The sequence below is a fragment of the Phoenix dactylifera genome, chromosome 5 (assembly GCF_051530095.1).
Source record: "Phoenix dactylifera cultivar Ajwa chromosome 5, Ajwa_hap1_PhDact_Kaust_v1.1, whole genome shotgun sequence".
Lineage (NCBI taxonomy): Eukaryota > Viridiplantae > Streptophyta > Magnoliopsida > Arecales > Arecaceae > Phoenix > Phoenix dactylifera.
Window position 1 is genome coordinate 32,777,844 of NC_143194.1, and position 19,039 is coordinate 32,796,882.

At 36.2% G+C, this 19,039-nt stretch overlaps 1 protein-coding gene across 1 annotated transcript; it reads right to left on the reverse strand.

Moving 5' to 3' along the window:
- Window positions 1-30: 30 nt before the first annotated feature.
- Window positions 31-18,762, reverse strand: LOC103702972 (long chain acyl-CoA synthetase 4-like). Its single transcript, XM_017841783.5, has 26 exons — window positions 18,265-18,762; window positions 17,989-18,147; window positions 17,809-17,898; window positions 17,589-17,719; window positions 17,174-17,312; window positions 15,084-15,266; window positions 14,829-14,948; window positions 11,774-12,427; window positions 11,398-11,461; window positions 11,207-11,296; window positions 10,153-10,209; window positions 9,819-9,867; window positions 9,223-9,299; window positions 7,194-7,233; window positions 7,008-7,102; window positions 5,807-5,974; window positions 5,522-5,632; window positions 5,362-5,449; window positions 4,653-4,719; window positions 4,260-4,335; window positions 4,032-4,149; window positions 3,400-3,645; window positions 2,866-3,005; window positions 820-1,002; window positions 570-689; window positions 31-364 (listed from the first exon to the last, which is right to left on the reverse strand). The coding sequence occupies exons 8-26, from the start codon at window positions 11,914-11,916 to the stop codon at window positions 329-331; spliced, it is 1,968 nt and encodes a 655-aa protein (XP_017697272.4). The 5' UTR covers window positions 11,917-12,427; window positions 14,829-14,948; window positions 15,084-15,266; window positions 17,174-17,312; window positions 17,589-17,719; window positions 17,809-17,898; window positions 17,989-18,147; window positions 18,265-18,762; the 3' UTR covers window positions 31-328.
- Between the last annotated feature and the right edge of the window lie 277 nt (window positions 18,763-19,039).

Consider the following 19,039-nt stretch of genomic DNA (forward strand, 5'->3'; position numbering starts at 1 on the left):
ATGAATTCTGAGTTGCAGCAATTCATCATATGTTGTTCAACAAGAACAGTTTATATTACCAATGTTCCCATAAGCTTAAAAACATCCAAAAGGAGAGTGTGTGTTTTCATCCAAGCATGTATTGCAGGTTCACTATACACAACTGTTTTGGGGGTATGAAATAAATAGGTTCAAGCATATTAATAAAACAAATTGATAAAAAATAGTCTCTACCACCAAAGAGAAGCAGCAGCAGCAGTTCCCTTAATCAGATATAACAAGGGAGCAAAAAGGGAGAAGCAATGCTTTGCCATATGCATCAGTCCCTCCTGTTTGATCAGTTAGTTGATCACTTGGTGTTCTTGTACAGGCCATTAATGACCGTCTGAAAAGAACAATTACCATGTTAGCAACAATTAAAAGAATATGAGGAATGATCAGTTTAAGGGTTTCTTCTTTCCTCCTTTCCTTTTTTTTTTTAGAGCTGGAAGATGTTTAACACGACCGAACTGTTGTACAAGTAATCAGCAAGTGGAATAAGCTCCTCAAACCAGGGAGATCAGGTTCAAAGAGAAGAGAAGATGGCTAACCTGGTAGTACTTGAGCAACTGGGGCCGCTTCTTCTTGTAAGTTGGGGTAAGCAGATCACGTTCCATGTCAAATGGTATGGGGTCAAGGTGAACAGCTTTAATGAACTCAAAACCTTTCAACTGCCAGAAGATTAAAAAGCAGCACTCAGCATCAAATTCCAGGAGCTAAAATATCATTTATCTAGTAAACAGGGCAAATTATTGGGTGATGATTGCAAAACCAAATCAAATATAAGTTACAAAAATTTACTTTCTTTGCTTTTGCAATTTTTGTGAGTTCCCCAAGGATTGATTCTTTAGTTTTGGGATTTTCACAGATGGCAGCAAAATCTCCACTTATACCATTTTCTTTAGCCCAACGCTCCAGAGCCAGTTCATTCGGATTTACAATGGCAACAAGGAAGGACTCAAAGCTATTCCCGTATATCCATATCTGAAACAAAGTCGATTATGTTGGTCAATTATATAAAGTAACTCATAAAACGAAATGATGAGGTAGATAATATGCTAGTTATTCAAATTTATTTTGATTCAGTAAACGTGGGCAATTATAATTTACTATTTGTTGCTAAACTGTTAAAATGATCAAGTCAACATCACAACGTCATTCTACTAGCCAGCAGAGTAGCAGACCTTTCAGCGTTCAGTTTATAGAGCAACTTTATTGCCACCTTTGACAGCCTTTGCAGTCAAAATGCAGAAGCCCACTTCTAATGCTTATGAAAAAATGATATATAAATAGTAAATAAACTTGTGAAGAGATCTTCAATAAGAGGGCTTGCAAAAATAAAATGACTGGCCTTTTCATTCTTCCCTTTAGTCATGCTCTACTGTATAAGTTCAAACAATTGTTAAACAAATAAAATTATCTGAGCAGAAAAGCCTGTTAGAGGGTCTGGTTAAAGTCTTTAACAGGAATGAAAACATAACAGCGAGAATAGCTCAACTGTTAGGAGCTGGCTCTACATAACAGAAATTCTTCAATACTTAAATATGGTTCTTTCTTAATTCTTCGTCATAAATTCAAATCCCTCAATATATCAAAAACCTCCTTTTGTCTCTCTCGCACATGACAATCTGAGAATATCATCTTCACCAATCATTTAAGTTTTAATCTGATGTCTTTGGCATCTATATTTCCATCAATAAAACCATGTCAATTGTCAACTATATAACCAGAATGTCCTGGCCATTGCCCATCCATGAAACCTAGCAGCACAACAGGAACCTTATGTGCTTATAGACATGCACGACACTTCATTTTTGGATAGATACACCTGCCTAGTTTCACTTTCCGAACATAATTTAGAGAAGACCCTGGTGAGGTCTATGCTGTGATAAAGCAAGTGCATTTATCAATCCAGCATAATTTTTTAAAAGAAAATCATAAATTCAAATTCTGACATCTCACTTCTCCTGCATATGCTCAATACTTGTGCAACATATAACAAGAAATTCCTTAGTCATGCAACGTTAAAACTTGAAACCTTCTTAAAAAATGCATGGTTGTATCTAACAAGGAATGAAGTGCATATATGAATTCAAAAGGCCCATACAAGAAAGATCATCAGTAGAAATCTTTTGACCAATACATGCTCCCCTGCCCCCTCCCTCTCCCTATCTCTGATAAAGAGAAGTATATGCATCAAAAAAGTGCATTTATGTTATGTGAATCCGTAAAGAGGTTATTTTATAATGATAAGCTTCCCATCCATAAAGATTTCATAAGAGGTCATTTATGTGCAATTTTCATGCCTTTATGCCACTTGCTATATCGTCACTACTTTAACGGTCCCTATTAATCCAATACATCCATTTCTGCATTCTCATGTTTGCTACACTCAGCTCTAATGTACGCACCATCTTTAAGACCTCATTTTATGCCCAAACAGACAAAATTGTTAGGTGCATTTGTCTATAGGAAAGCTTTTTCTAAGAATTCATTGCATGCACCAAATACTGTGGAAGCACAGATTTACTTCAGGAACCGATATCAGAAACATCTTAATGTGGTATCTGATTTTAAGGAGTTCTTTAGATGAATTAAATGAAAGGAAAACAAAGGGTAACCTTGTGTTGCAGCAATCATAAATGATATAATTTTTTCCTGCCAATAACATATTCCTTATGCCATGTCCTTGATAAGGCAGTCAGACCATGAGCACTCTATAGGGACATCATCAATAACCAAAAGAAGACAAGGAGACTAAGCTATATATTCTAACATAGTATCATATCAAAATAAATTGAAATAATAAACTTGATTATTTCTTAAAGAATTGTTCACATCGAATACCGCGTCTATATCAGGAACAAGACCATATATGTTCTCCAGATTTTCAACTGCAACATACTCTCCTTGAGAAAGTTTAAAGATATTTTTCTTCCTGTCAATAATTTTTAAGCTTCCATCTGGTTGCCATTCTCCAACATCCCCTGCATACAACAATAACTGTAAGCATCATTAGTGAAAAAATGGCCTCAAAATAAAATAAATGTAACACAAGAATAGTAAAAGTTGAAATTTTGAAAAGTGCCAAACATGAAATTAAATGTGTAGAATGTGAATTAGCATCAGAAGTTAAAGTTCTGACAACAGGATTTCGACAGTAACAAACAGGCGTGCAACTTTATCATGCATGATCTAAGTGAATGCTTATTCAAATAGAAATGAGGCAAAAAAAGTCATATTCAACAAGGTTAACCAAGCCAAGCCCAAAAGTGATAAGCAAATTTTCACCATAATCTAGAGAGATATCACATAAACACCACCAAAGTGCATGCTTGTTTCATCATGCATGTATAGATGACAGGATTTTATGTGACAAACCTGTATGAAACCACCCATCAATCATAACTTCATTTGTGAGGTCTTCTCTTTTGTAATATCCTGAGAACAAGGTTTTTCCTCTGATGCAAATTTCTCCACGGGGTATGCTGGAGAGGGCATCATATCCCATTTCAGGAACAGACTCAAGGCACACATCAACATTTGGCACTGGAGGGCCCACTGTTCCAACCATTGCAATGTCATTCGGTAGTGATACAAAAGTTCCCGCACAACTTTCCGTCAGACCTAAATCGAGAATAAATGCAATCAGCAATTTATGATAGACCAAAAATAAAGAAAATCTCTAGACTAGGTATAAAATAGAACAATTCTCACTGCCAATTCATAGAAGCTACAATAGGACCTTGTACATATATTCATATAACAGAATCATACTGATGGAAAACATTTTTTTAAAAAAAAAAAAATTAAAGGGAGGGTAGTTCCATGCAAAGTTTATTATGACAACTTTTTATGATACCTTAACTGGTTATCAAAAAACACCAATGAGCCGCTTAGGGAGTCGCAATAAGTTGATGAAGGACTTCATTTTTTTGCAATGTCCATTATAGTTTAGGTAAACAAATTAATTGAAAGCAGTATGCAGTCTATCAGAGGATGTAGTTGCATACCATAGCCTTGTACAACATGGGCACATGTCACCACCCGTAAAAAGGCTTCAACATGGGTAGCTAATGGAGCTGCTCCAGACAAGATAAGTCGTACCTTTCCACCTAGTCCTTGTTTCACCTAAGTGCATAAGAGGTCCAAATTCATAAAGCAATATAAAAACAGTTAAGGGCCACTAGTTTGAAAACAACAATATACAAGTAATATCTTTATCAAGAATCTCAAGCCACCTTATTAAAAACGATTTTATCTAAAATTGGAGACGCCTCGTCATGTTTACTTCCCCTATTCATGTTACGTAGTTTGCTGCAAAATTCCATCTCGCATGTTAAATATATTCAACAACATTGATACAACTATTTAATAGGTAAATCGAATTAGCAAACTTTAAAAAGCAAAAGAAAGAAAGAAAAGGTAAACAATATGAAAAATCTAGAATCATAGTTTGTGCATCTAAGATGGAGATAAATGATTAATGACATAATACTGCTTTTGGAATCCAAAGAGCTGTCAGCATCAAAATGTAGGAAGCATAACTTGTCGATTTTAAATGAAAATTAAAAAAAAATAATAGCAGATAAAAGAAGTGATTTAACAAGAGATAAATGAATCATGAAACTTACTATTTATAAGCAAAATTAAACAGAGTTTGCTTCAGAAAACCACCTGAAAAAATCTTATCTTGCAGACCTGGAATAAGTAGAAGTCAAGTTAGATAGTTTCATTATGCATGAAAAATGTACCCATGAACAATTAAAGAGGTAATTCTCTGTCAGCAGTCTCTTGAAGGTAAACAAGAATTCTCAAAGATCAAAAAACTAGTTAAAAAGGGAAAAAAAAAAACAAGAATAGTATGAACTATGATTTATATGCAAGAATCAGGCTTCTGCTTTTATAAGAAAAATCATGGCATCCTCATGTTAATGTTATCAAATTCTTTAGATGGAAAATTAAGATTCAGTGAGCTGTATGTGGCGTAAAGCAAGGATGCTTTATTGCGAATGCAATTATATCCAACTATGTGTTACAAATATCCAGCAGTTTCACAGTATGACCACACTGCACACTCATGTATATCACTACAACTCTTTCTTCCCCTACTTCAAGAGGATTCATTTAACTCGATTTTTAGTATTGCACAGGCCAAAATGATAACAGAGATAAGGTTGAAGAAATAAACCTACACAATGGAGTGGTTATGCATACCTTCAAGTTCTCGCAGATTGTTGACATATTTAAAAATATATCAAGTATTCAGCTATAATACTACATGCAGGTGTCCTAGTACATGCTGTGGTAGCAATGCATTAAAATTTCCATGTAAAAAACTACCTGAATAAATTCGATCCAGTACACGTGGAACCGCACAAAAGACAGTTGGTTTTAGCACCCCAATATCTTCAACTAACAATTTGATATCCTGAAGATGAAAAATTGAGTATTCAGTAACGATTTTTATTCAGATAATATAAATTCTAGTTGATTGGCTTACCCCACGCCAAAATCCTATTGAGGCCCCTTGAAAGATAAATAACTCCTCAATCACTCGATCAAAAATATGCGCCAAAGGCAGATATGATAGATAAACATCATCCTCATGAAACTATAACAAATTAAGGAAAAAATAAGTTACGTAAATTTGAGATGTAGAGTAAATTATGATAGGTAAACAATTCAGTAAATACCTAAAATTGTGTTATAAAGCTTTATGGTTTCATTTTGTTGAGGCATCTACTATGGAGCAATGTAAGATACTAAATAACAAATATGATCTTACCTGTTCATTTACACAATGAAGCAGCCGATCCACACCAGCAATAAGAGTAATAATGCTTTCATTGGATATCATTACACCCTTAGGGTCGCCAGTTGTTCCACTGGTGTACATTATTGTACAGATATCTGTTTTTTTATTTACTGGAAGATCAAATTGTTGATTTTCTCCCTGAAGGTAAATTGCATAAGGTGAGAATGTATCTTCCAGGTAATAGTTAAAAAACCATATTTACTAAAGTGTGAAAAAATTGTGTGCATTTCTGCTAACTTGCATGCAAAAAAGAACAATGGACAGAGAGATGCATTATTGTTAGTATTTCTCCATCATTGCACATCACTTATAAGACGCCTCTATTTTTACATCTATTTATTTCTGATATCTTTTATAGCTTATCCACTCCGTTGGATAAAATGTCAACTAGTTTCTTTTATTAAGAAATTAGAACAAACTATGTTCAAAAGAAACATCATGAGGAAAACTCAGTCACTCCTTCGACACCTTTATCCAGGATGTTGGCACCGATAAACTCTGCATTTCACATCTGATTAGCTAACATCATCTTCCAAAAGAATTAAACTTTCCACAATTTTCACAAGGTAGCACAGAACATGGCCACAGCATGCAATCTGAACTATCCGTATGTCCTTACAAGACTCTTTCTCTTCCTTCATAGTCAGCAATCAATTTCTAGTACATCTATGTTATCTCAGCATCCTCAGTTCAGTATTGCACATGCAATTTACCAGTTCTGAAATAACAACTCACTGCATTTGGCTGAATAACTTCCATGACTGCAATTTTGCTTTCATCAACTTTGTTTTATGAATAGATGTCTAATGCAGTCAACTTGAGATTTTTCTATGAAAGTCATGATGGACTAAAGTAGGTCCTGGAAATGCTGTAAAAATGTTTGCACCAACTTATCCCATTTAAAATGGAAAAGAAGAAGAAAATAAGCATATGCATGAAAAACCAACTCAATAAACTTTTGGAGCCAACAAAAGGAGTAGCTGTATTATTGTCCCATTTGATTTTTACACGGCTCTGAACAATTGTTTTCAAGTCCTATCTATGAATAGAATATTTAGAGCCATTAATTGGAGTCAAACATGGGAAAGTTGACAAAATTTGTCACCAGTTATTTTAAATGTGAAAAATTATTTTATGCAAGAAACCTCAGGAGTTAAAGCAATAGACATACCACAAGCAAAAATTCATCCCAAGAATACACTGCCACACCAAAATTTTCAACCTCTTCTCGCTGCTTAGGAGTGACCTTCCCAAAACTTACAAGTGCTGTAAACAAAATGGAACTATCAAGATAACACAAATGGTGCACAAAAAGCACCAGATCTGGAATAGAAAAAAGGAAACTCATGACACTTACTTTTCAGGAACTTGGTTGAATTGGGAAAAGTTTTCAACAGCTGAAAGGATCAAAAGTTCACAAAGAGTTGATCAAACTATATGCAGTAAATTCTAGTAGTGTGCAAAGATTTCAATATAAAACTAATATTGTCGTGATTGATAATAAACAATCTGAAAATAATTTTCCTAATTAAATGCAATAACAGCTAACTTACATTTTTCGCTGCCTTAAAATAAAATAAGGGAGATAAGCATGAACATGTATAACAACCCACAAGAGCAACCTTGAAAAGCATCACTTTGGCCTTCACACATCTACTGCTAAAATGTGGAATTTTTTTTAATCTGGTTAAAAATGAGGAAAATCAGGAAAATAAAAATCTTGAAACTAAATAAGATTCTATAAATTAAGGAAAACTCAAGAGTTGCTTGAACAACAACTTAGCAGTCTCGCTACCCTAGCACCTAACCACAACATCAAAGAGCTAATGCATTACTTGTGAAAAGAACATGCTCAGAATTTTAACCAGTGTTGCATGGACACTAGCATGAGAATCAGATTTGGATATTTGTCCAAGAGTTTGACTTGGAAAGATTAAAAAAAAAACACAAAGATATCTGGAAAAAATATTTGAATAAACAAGTACATGTGTAAATATTATAATAAAAGAAAACAACCAAACATTAAACAATATCATTTGTTAAGGTCTTCCAATACCCATGCATCTCATTCAAATTTCCCAATAAGCTTAAGGATATTAAGAAAATTGACATTTTGTGAGGTTACTTTAGTAGCTACATTCTTTACCAATCTCCATAAAGAACAAAAACTCATTTTTAACATTATTTATTGCGTTGAATTCATTGTTGGAAGAGTCTATCAAAGCTGTGATCAAAAAAAGGTAAGTATCCAACTGTCTAACACATATCTGATTTAGATATGTATCTGACATGGATTCTTGGAGCTGGATATGAGCATTTAAATGACAAAGATATGAAACTCAGCATGTTAAATAGTCTTAGGCATGGATTTTCCATTTGTGCTGGAAGACAGCTAGATTAAATGAGAATTGAAGCTATGGCTTGCAACCCTTTCTTTCCCTACTCAAAACAATGACAGTCCAGGACAATGATGTCATGGCAATAATGTGGAAACCAATTTCAGATCATGAAACAGAAGAGGTTGGAAAAAAATTCATATAACATAGTCTTTTATAAAGTTGTCAGAACAATTGGTTCGAATTAGTTTTTTTTTAAACATCTCTAAACTTTTAAATTAATTCCCATATCTTCTTTTTGATTGATCTTAACTATAATGTGGTTGTCCATATGCAAACCCAGCTTATCATCAATCAATAATGAAATATAGATTATTAAAATAGAACTGATATTGGTATTTACAAGACTAAGAAATAACCGTAAACCATGAAGAAATAACAATATACCAGAATGACCTACACTTTAAATGTAAAAAGATTTTAGATATAAAAATTAAATGTGATGTTAGGTAGCTACGAATAGTGGTGTACAAGAAAGAAATCATGAAAACATATTGGAGTACAAAGGATGCAAAAACTGCAGCACAGAACCAGAAGCTACTGCCCGTACCACCCTCTACTGACCACACAGCAACCAATTTTGATGTAGATATTCCATAGTGGCCAAACCATGAGTAGATATGGGCCTGTTTTGCAGTGCATGCTATACCGACCCATGATTAATATAGGCTCAAATCATGGTTTGACATTCTCAAGAAGAAAAAGAACTTCAAAAAACTGCGGATGCTCACATCAGGACATGGTTACAGAAAGAAGAGAAAAGTACTGAATGGCATTACAGGTTGGGAACTTAAAAGATATATTAATAAACTGATATTAATGACACAACATAGACATTTTATGACATTCTCAGGCATTTCACTTTCAAAAACTGTTCTTGGAGCTACTGAAATATTTCCAAGACTTTCTAAAATATTTTACTAAAAAAATTACAAAATAAGTAAACAAAGTAACGCATTTGTTCACAGGCATGTGAAAAGGATAGTATACCTCCATAATCTTTTTTTCTTCAACAAAAACAATCTGAACTTCTGCATGACATATAATGAATTCTACTGCGCCAGGGCCTAAGTCAAGATAAAGAAATAACAGATAGAGTTGAATCATAATACTCAGCATTTATCAGAACAAGGTTGAAAGAAATTGAATTTTCCAATTAAATTGCATCAAAGCTCATAGCTAAGGATCTGAATGAATCATAAGCACATTAGCTGCTCGCAAGCATCAGGCTGCTTCCTTCTTGAGACAGATTGGAATATGCTGACAGAGTCTATGTCAGAATATGGGAGGACTTTCTTCTTTGAAATCGGCAGAAGAAGGAATAATGAGATCTGAACCCCCACAATGAGAAAGGGTGAAGGAAACTCAAGAAAGAGAAACTAAACAAAGGGAAAAAGAAAAAGCAGCATGCCCCACTTCAAATGACATACAGCTTTTACTTCAACTCCCTTGTATCAAAATGATAGATTGAAGTCAGCACCAACTTTAGGAGAAGCAACATTAAAGAGAGACTCCCACCATGGTTGTGGTTATCAAAACTAAGTGAACGCATTTAAAATGCCATAAAGAATAATATAACTACATACCAAGGGTATCATACAGGGGAACACAGTAAATTCCATGAGCATTGCAAGCCTGCACAAGTCATACAAAATTCATCAGATAAACAAGAATAAAATGCAACATGCACCAATGCAATATTTTTGTTTTCATCTAAAACTTGCATGAAAAATATTATGCAGAGAATGCTTGACTGTCAATGTCAAAAGATCAGGACACCATGAGAACAAAATTTGTCCATAAAGTGCAAAAATACTTTTAAAGCCTCTTATTTGATAATGGTAATTGAAATTCTCAGGAATCAATAGTAACAATATTTGTTTTAAAACAACAATCACCAAGTAAATAAAAGCATAATACCTCCATAGTGATGACCCACTCAGGACAGTTGACTCCATAGATACCACAACGACCACCCTGGAACAATCAACTATAATAATTAAGTCTGAGTTTCACAATATTTTTATACTTTAATAAGAATATTTCCTACTGAGAAGAGAGAGAAGGAAGGGGAGAGAGGGAAAAACATCATCTTGGGTGATCCGATCTCAGCTCCAAATCTCATCCTTGGCATGCGACACAGGCTCAAGATTTGGCATGCGGTATCACATCCTCTTACTTGGTACCAGTTTTGATCTCTGTATTTTCTCTTGCGATCCTCCCGCTCCTTGGCATGTGGATGAAACCATGTATGGGTTGTACACATGAGTGGTGATCCTCGTTAGGATTTAGCAGCCTAAAAGATGGACCTGTAACCCCCATTGTTTAGTGGATTATTTTTGTCGCCCCGTGGTTTTTCCCTGTTCAGGATTTTCCACGTAAAACTTATGTGCCTATTTTATTACTTGTTTTTTCTCCTCTTGCAGTTTGTCAATCCCATAGAGACATACACAAAAGTCCTATCTTGGTACAACAGTTTCCACAAATTTCAGCCTGACATTTCACAAGTTCAAAATTGTGTCTGAACCTCTGTTTCTGCTGAGAAATCTTCTGCTACATTGCTGTGATATCCGGTAGAGACAGGTGTTCCGAGACCTAACACTTCCCTCACTTCTTGTTCCTTTATTATTTTATCCGTTATAGATGTTTTGCTACTCATGTCCTAAAGGATTTATAACAAGCTTGGAAGGAGAAACAAATGATGGTAGATTTCTAATAAGCTTTGAAACAAGCTTGGAAGGCGAAATAAATGGCAGTAGAGTTCTAAATTAAACGGAAAGTTCCAGCTGGAAGGATCAGATGCTTATATTTTAGGATCCTCAACGTAGCAATACGTACATCTCTTTGTATATTGAGAAGTTTTTCCTACTCATTGCTAGTAGTGATCCGAGACATGTATCTAATCATCAATCTTAGAACAGCATGCTAAAAATATTATAACAAATATTTTTTTAGAACCAAAAAAAAAAGTTACCTGCTCTACTCCACAATGGCGAATGGAAGCCCCAACTTTCATCACAGTGTTATATACTTCTTCGTAACTCCACCAGATATATTCACCCGCCTGCCAACCACAAAAAGGGACAAAAAAAAGGTGAAAAAAAAATCCAACATCAAGAAATGATATATAGGTGGTATTTATGATAAAGAGTAACGAGGACTAACCTTCCCATCAACAAACTCTCGACTGCCAAGCATTCGATTCTTGGGATTCTTCTCCACAGACATGCTGAACCACAACTACAAACAGGTCAACACTAATAACAAATAACGCCATATACTAAGAAAAGGGGTTTTAAAAAAAGAAAAGAAAAGAAACAATGTAGCTAAAATCCTAATCCGTTTGTTCTAGTCCCGATTAATTTCACCCATATTTTCCCAAAACAGAGAAAAAAGAAATCATCTAAGACAGCTGAATCTCGAAACAGAGAGCACGGAACAAAGAAAACATAAGCGCGCGAGAGAGAGAGGAGAAGAAGAAAGCACCGGTTCTTATCTCAAAAAGAACGGAAACAACGGTAGAAGAGGAGAGGAAACCCACCGGAAAACATCCCAACAGCTCTCCAAGCCGGGGACGGGCTGGGGGAAGCCATCCTTGGCGAAGACGCTCCGATAGGCGGGGCCGACGGACGGCCTGCCGTCGCCGCCCTCCCGCCCCTTCTCCACCTCCACCACGTGCTTCATCTTGAACACACCCCCTCTCCGCCTCTCCACGCCGAATTCCTAAAACCAACTCAGAGAGACAAGAGGGAAGTCCCGGGTTTTAAGCACAGGGGCGGCGGAGAAAGACTCATCGATGGGTTGGTTAACCGCTCTTCTCCTTGTTGTTGGCCAACGCCGTTGTTAAGAAAAGCAGGGGAGCTGTTGGAGGCGTTGGGACTTTCTCCCACTCTGGGATTCTGACCTTCTTCCCCTCGTCTCGTAGCGGCCTGCCTCTGTCTTTCCTCCGTGGAGTTGGAGTTGGAGTTGGACCAACGGCAGTGTTTTTAGTACAAGTAGTGACGTTATCGATGGCACGTGATGACGGGAGCGTTGCATGGAAATCACAACCATTGTTCTCCAAAAACTGGAATACACCAAGACGCGAGTGGGACCATCGGAAGAAGCGGCGTGGCGCAGAAGACTGATAACAAGAGTCGAGTTTGGCGTTTAATTTGGGTGCGTTGGATGCAGCTGGATAAGAAGTCCATTTTACCTGTCAAATCATCACATTGTTGGACTCATACATCGACACGTAGAACATGCATTTGTGACCATCATCCAGTCGTAAAAGACAACATTAGCTGGGCCTTGCCAATTGGGAAGTCCTGTTTTGGGACAAGCCCGGTTCCAAATCGTGGGCCAATCTGAGACCAACGTGACCAATTAATGACTCCGATTTACCTTGCCAGAAATTCATAAGCCCTTATCACAATGATAATAGCCCAACAACTAATTTTTGCCAACCCAAGCTAGATAGATAGAGTTACATTAGCTAAGATAAAAGAAAAGCATATAAATCTCCATATGTACATGGTGGAAGAAAGCCCACAAACTGAAAATTGTCCATATGAAGGTAACATGGACTCACAGAGTCAGTAGTTTTAGAAATAATATCATTATTATATAATTGTTCAAACTTTCATTTTATAGATTAGCCATGGTGCTGCTGCTGCTGCTGCTGCTTGTTCTATGACGAAAAGTAGCCATTTCAGCTCAAAGTCATGGATCAAGAACACAAAAAGGGGCAATTACCAGGGTACTAAAGGGTTGGCATAATGCTTTGGAGCTAGGTTATAAATAATTAGAAGCCAGCTATCAAGAATGCTGTCCATTAAGTCAGACATGTGAGAACGCTACATGCTGAGATGCGAATGGTGAGGATTTCTATACGACAGGCTGATAGTTGATTGTTGTCAACATTATTTATGTATGGCAAAAAAATGTCTCCACATACAGTAAGGCTAATTAGATATGGCAGTCATCTTTTCTTAAAAAATTGGAGAAAATGGTGGTAGTCCAATTAATTGTAATGCCTTAGCCACAAAGTGGGTGTCCCAGGCATTTTCTTTAATTAATTACTAAAGTTACTCAAGTAAACAATTGCTACAAGCCACTGAGATAGAATTACTGAAGTAGACATTGTTACAAGCCGAATCCACGACTTTTGTTGGGTATGAGCCATTGCTTGTATCATCAGTAGGAGCAATGTAGCAAGTAAACATATGGGCAAATAATGAAACAGTCCGAGTACTGACAAAAGAAAGTCAATGCAGAAGAGACCTAACTCATGATTCTTATCTGCTATACTTATGATCTACCCATAATGGTTACTTTGACAATCTACTATTCCCTTCAATTAAAGATGATCTCTTCAATCCCATTGACATTTATATCTCTATAATGTGCATGGCAAGTGTCTTTGGTCCTTAATTCATAATTACATTACATGTCAATCAGTTGTTCTTTCCATGTATGGCCAGCTGACAATGTAGAAATACCATATGAAGATGAATATTTAAAGAGCAGCGACCAATTGGATTTCATTTTTTTACTCATCAAAACAGTTGCATTAAATTAACAATGTGCATACCAACTTAAAACACGCAATATTGATAGATTCAGTTCAAGCACCCATATTATGTCACATGGATATACATGGTTACGTTGTACATGCATTAATATGTACATCCATAAATAGAAGCAGCAGCAGCAACTGTTTGATTAGATACAACTATTAGAATAATTTCAAAATATGGGCTTACACTGATTGTGTATTTTTGTTTTATAAAACGGGTTAGACATATGGCTCAGAATGGTACTATGGTTAAGCCCAATATGATGTGTGATCATTTTGTTTTATGGGCTTTGGTGCACCTTGAATGTATAGAATTGAGTCCTATTTATTGTGGTAATTTTGGTATGTAGGCCAGAAAACCCAATTAGGATTTTGGAGCCTTTAATGGAAAGGCTCCTCTATGTTTCCTATATATAGGCTAGGTCTCCCTCTCCTCTCCATATGGTTGATAGCTTGCCCCATTGACGGCTATCTGTTATTTATGACTAACAACAGCAGCACATCGGAAAAGGGATGAATAAAAATAACAGTTTGTACATCAGCTGCACTTGCAAAATCACTTGATCACTTGGTGCTTTTGTATAGCCCGTTGATGATACTCTGAACGTACATTAATATATTAGAATGTCAGGCATTTAGATCAAGTATATCTTGGCACAGTTAAAAAGATGTGTTTTATGAAATAAAATGTAAGGAATGAACAACACAACACTTCTCGTTAATCAGCGCTTGCAACAAGGGTCACACCCTTTTGCTTAGCACCCAGAGGTTCCGAGTTCGATTCTTGGATAGTGCATCCCAAAAATATGAACCTGGGGAATTATAGTGTGGGTATGTTCCCCTCCCTTTCTCTCTGTCTCAAGAAAAAAAAAAAGGTTTCTTTTGTTTTGGAAGAACCATGAATAGTTTAACAGAATCAGATTGCTGTAAAACCATCACTGAGGAAGCAAAAAATTGCACACAATAGGGATATGGACACATGCCTCTTTCTATGAGTCATGGAGTTCTTACAGTTCAAAGAGAAGACAGGATAACTAACCTGGTAGTGCTTGAGCAATTGTGGCCGCTTCTTTGAGTACTTTGGGGTCAGCAAATCGTGCTCGATGTCAAATGGTACTGGGTCAAGGTGAACAGCTTTTATGAACTCAAAACCTTTCAACTGTCAGAACATAGATAAGAAACAATACAGGTCAAGTTCCAGGAGCTTGAAAGCCATTTAGCCAGCAAATGAGAACGGCTTTTAACTGATAAAAATAAAGAAAATAAACAGCTAGATGCCGTTATGAAGTTTGACCTTCTTTGCTTTTGCAATCTTTGAAAGCTCGCCACGGATATATTCTTTTTCTCTGGGGTTCTCACACAGGGCAGGATAATCTCCACTTATCTCATTCTCTTCAGCCCAATGCTCAAGAGCCTGTTTGTTGGGATTTACAATGGCAACAAGGAAAGACTCGAAGCTATTCCCATATATCCATATCTGGAACAGAATCATCTCAATTACTCAAAGAGATAAAGGATTCATAATAAGGAAGCTGGCTAAGGAAATATAAATAACAGAACTAGTTCTGAAGATTTACATTACCTATTGAAATTATGATTTTAATTTACTACTTGTGCAATCATAATCTGCTATTGTAATTGCTACATGCTAAACACGTCAATATATTAAGTCATCATCATTTATTATCATTCCACAACTCAGTGGCCCCATGCACATTGAGCCCATATAGCAATTAATTGCCAGCTTTGCTTGCACCATCAAGCAGCATTTTTAAAATTAAGTAGCATTTTGCAGCCAAAGATGCAGAAGCTGGCTTTTAAGATTAGAGGAAAATAATAACTTAATAAAATACACTAAAATTGTGAATGGATCTTTAATATGGGCCTTGCAAAACATCACGAGGGGTCTATTTTTCTTTCTTTCTTTGTAGGTAGCCATGCATCAAAGACTACATGAAACATTTTCAGCAAAAAAAAAAAAAGACTACATGAAACATAAACAACCAAAAACAGAAAACCTGGGCATAAAGAAAATGTTGTTGAATGTTTCTACTTGTTATAATCTATAGCAGAATAATAATGATAGCCATAATGGAAAATAAGATTTATCCGGGATCTGGATCTTTAGAAAAATTTTTACAACCTACACATATCAAAGCAAGCATTTTTAAATCTTTCCTTGCTAAATGATTCAATTTATTTCCCCTCTCCCAACTGCATTTCCAGGTAAATGCCAAAATCAAATTTCTCAATATCTCAAAGTCCCCTCTGGTATCTTTTGGCAATTCACTGCCATTTTCAACAATTATCTAATTTCTTTACCTCATAGTAATGGATGTCTTAGTTTTCTTCTAATGCAGCCATTTCTCCTATATATAACCAGAATGCCTTAGGAATGCCTTTGTCATGCACCAGCTGAGAAGCTTACCTACTTGACAAAAACACTTGAAACTACCCTTTTATTGATAGCTATACTTAGTAGGAATTACCAACCTTCGGAGAAAGACATTGGCAAAGTCTATTTTGCTATCACTGTAGTCAATTTATTAAACCAAAAGCACTTATAAGGAAAAAGAAGTCAGGTTCCACCATTTCATTGGCTTGTGCCTTGCACATGCTCAATATTTGTATTAAATATAAACAGAAAGTACTATGTCATATTCCAAAAATATGGCCTGCTTACATGATTTGAAGCCTATATCATAAACATGTTTTCCTTTCTTAACAAACATGCAAAATTGTATTTCATGAATAATGAATTTCATAGATGAACTGAAAAGGCCGAAAGAACACTGAGAACCTCTTTTTCCCTTCCAACCCACAATTCTAACAAGCGAATTGCACTTGCTAAATATTCATTGCCTTTACCATCCTTACTGATCCAATATCTATCTTATACATTCTCATTATTTGTTCCCATGGTTAGTGCCTGTACCATCTTTCAAAACCTCACTCCATGACCAAACAAAATTAGCAGTTCTTTTATAAATCTTATACAAAAATTTCTTCTAAAAATCCATTGCATGCAATGATTGCAAAATATTCTAGAAGCAAAATTCCAACTAAATAACAACATCCACATTTACTGGCACTGCCTCTATCTTTTTTCTTCCGGATATGAGGAGTTTACTAGATAAATGAAATAAAGAAATATGAAAATCATGTTCCTTGTGAAGTGAAAATGGTAGAATTTTTCCGAAAACATCCCTTACACTATACCCTGAACAATCTGTGGCATGTCTATATAGGCACTCTATATATCGAAAAAAAATGCAGAAGATATATCTTTTTTTGAAAAAAAAAAATCTGAAGCAATAACATGTCGCAGAAAACAGGAAATATCAAACATAGGTTCTTCTACAAGATATTGTTCGCAAGACATACCGAATCTATATCAGGAATAAGACTATAGATGTTCTCCAGATTTTCAACTGCAACGTACTCTCCTTGAGAAAGTTTGAAAATATTTTTCTTCCTATCAATAATTTTGATGCTTCCATCTGGTTGCCATTGGCCATGTCCCCTGAAGTAAAACAGAACCAGGTTAAGAATAATGCACTAAATATATAGATCCACAGAAGAGTAAACCATGAAACTAGACACATAGCCTGACATCAGATGTTAAAATATTTACATCAATGTTTATCCATTAAGCTAAGTATATAATATGTACCCTAATTTATCCAAGTACGAACATGCTTAGTCAATGCTTAATTTTGATATAAAGGGAAAGATGATTAAGAGTAATGCCCAACCAGATTAACCTAGTGAGGCAAAAAGTTGATCAGCGTATGTTTACCTTAATCTTTAGCATGGATTCAAAAACCATCAGGATGCTGCAATCCGTACTGCCATACTGTTCTGACAGGAAATCAGCACCAGTACAGTTGCTAGGATGTTGAAACCCTATCTCGTATACAATCAAGATGACTTGAGAAAAATAGTATCATCAGTTGAAAACAAAACAAACAAAAACATCAGAGATAGTCCTCAATATTTTTAAAGAAATAAAGCTTTACCTTCTCAACTCCACAACTGTGGATGGAAGCCTCAACTTTCAACACGATGTCATATACTTCTTTGTAATTCAACCAAACATATTCACCCGGCTGCATCAGAAAAGGAAAGAACGAAAGAAGAGTGAACAAAATCGATATCAAGAAACCATGTCCACTGGCACTAATGGTAAGATGACTAACCATCCCATCTACATCTCCCGACGGCCAACATTCGGTTCTTGAGATTTTTCTCCGCTGACATGCTGAACCATAAAAATAGACATGTTTACGCCGATAGCCATCACGACCAAGAAGAATTTGAAGGCTACCTTTGGTCCTTTATCATATTGTCTTGAGTAACTTCAAACAGAAACACCGAATCAAGATTTAGTAATTTTTTTTAAAGAAAAAGACAAATAAAGATGTCAAGATAACTAAACTTCAAAAATTAAAGAAAATTAAAGAAGTAAAGCTCGCCTCTGTTGAAAAATTGCATGTCTGAAAACGATCTGGACCATCCATCAGGATCAAGAAGTCCCCACAGCAGACCCAAGAAACCAAGAACAGGAGCAAGAAACGGAAAGAGAAACGATGGATGGACTTCCACCGTCTAACAGAATAATGGTAGTGGAGGTATGGAAAGAAGACACAGATTCGAAGAAACAAACCGGAAAACGTCCCAACAGCTCTCCAAGCCGGGGATGGGCGGTGGGAAACCGTCCTTGGCGAAGACGCTCCGGTATGCCGGGCCGACGGAAGGCTCGCCGTCGCCGCCCTCCAGTCCCTTCTCCACCTCCACCAAGTGCCTCATCTCCGCCGTCTCTCCGCCTCTCCGTTTCCTAACCCTACAAAAGTTTCGGATTTAAACACGGCAAAAGGAGTGAAAGCTCTGTTCTTGGGACAGAACAAAAGGGCCTTTTTTCTTCGCAGGGATTGTACGGAAGAAAGAAAGGAGGGAAGTTGTCCGGTTTCCTCTCTTTAATTCCCTCCCCTTTCTTATTTATACCTACATTCCTCGGTCATCGTCAACCCGTTAAGAAATTGGAGGCAAAGTCCTTGCCCGTTCTAGAGGGGACTTAGTGGACATGGTCGAGACTCGAGAGAATTCTACTGGGGAGGTTGTACCCGACCATCCGATCTTAAAGGGCGTCCGGCGCTTATTACAGGTGTGCAATATCTTTCAAACCATACATGTATTTCCAAAAACAAATAAAATTGTTGGCTGGATCATCTTTTTAACTGTACATCATTT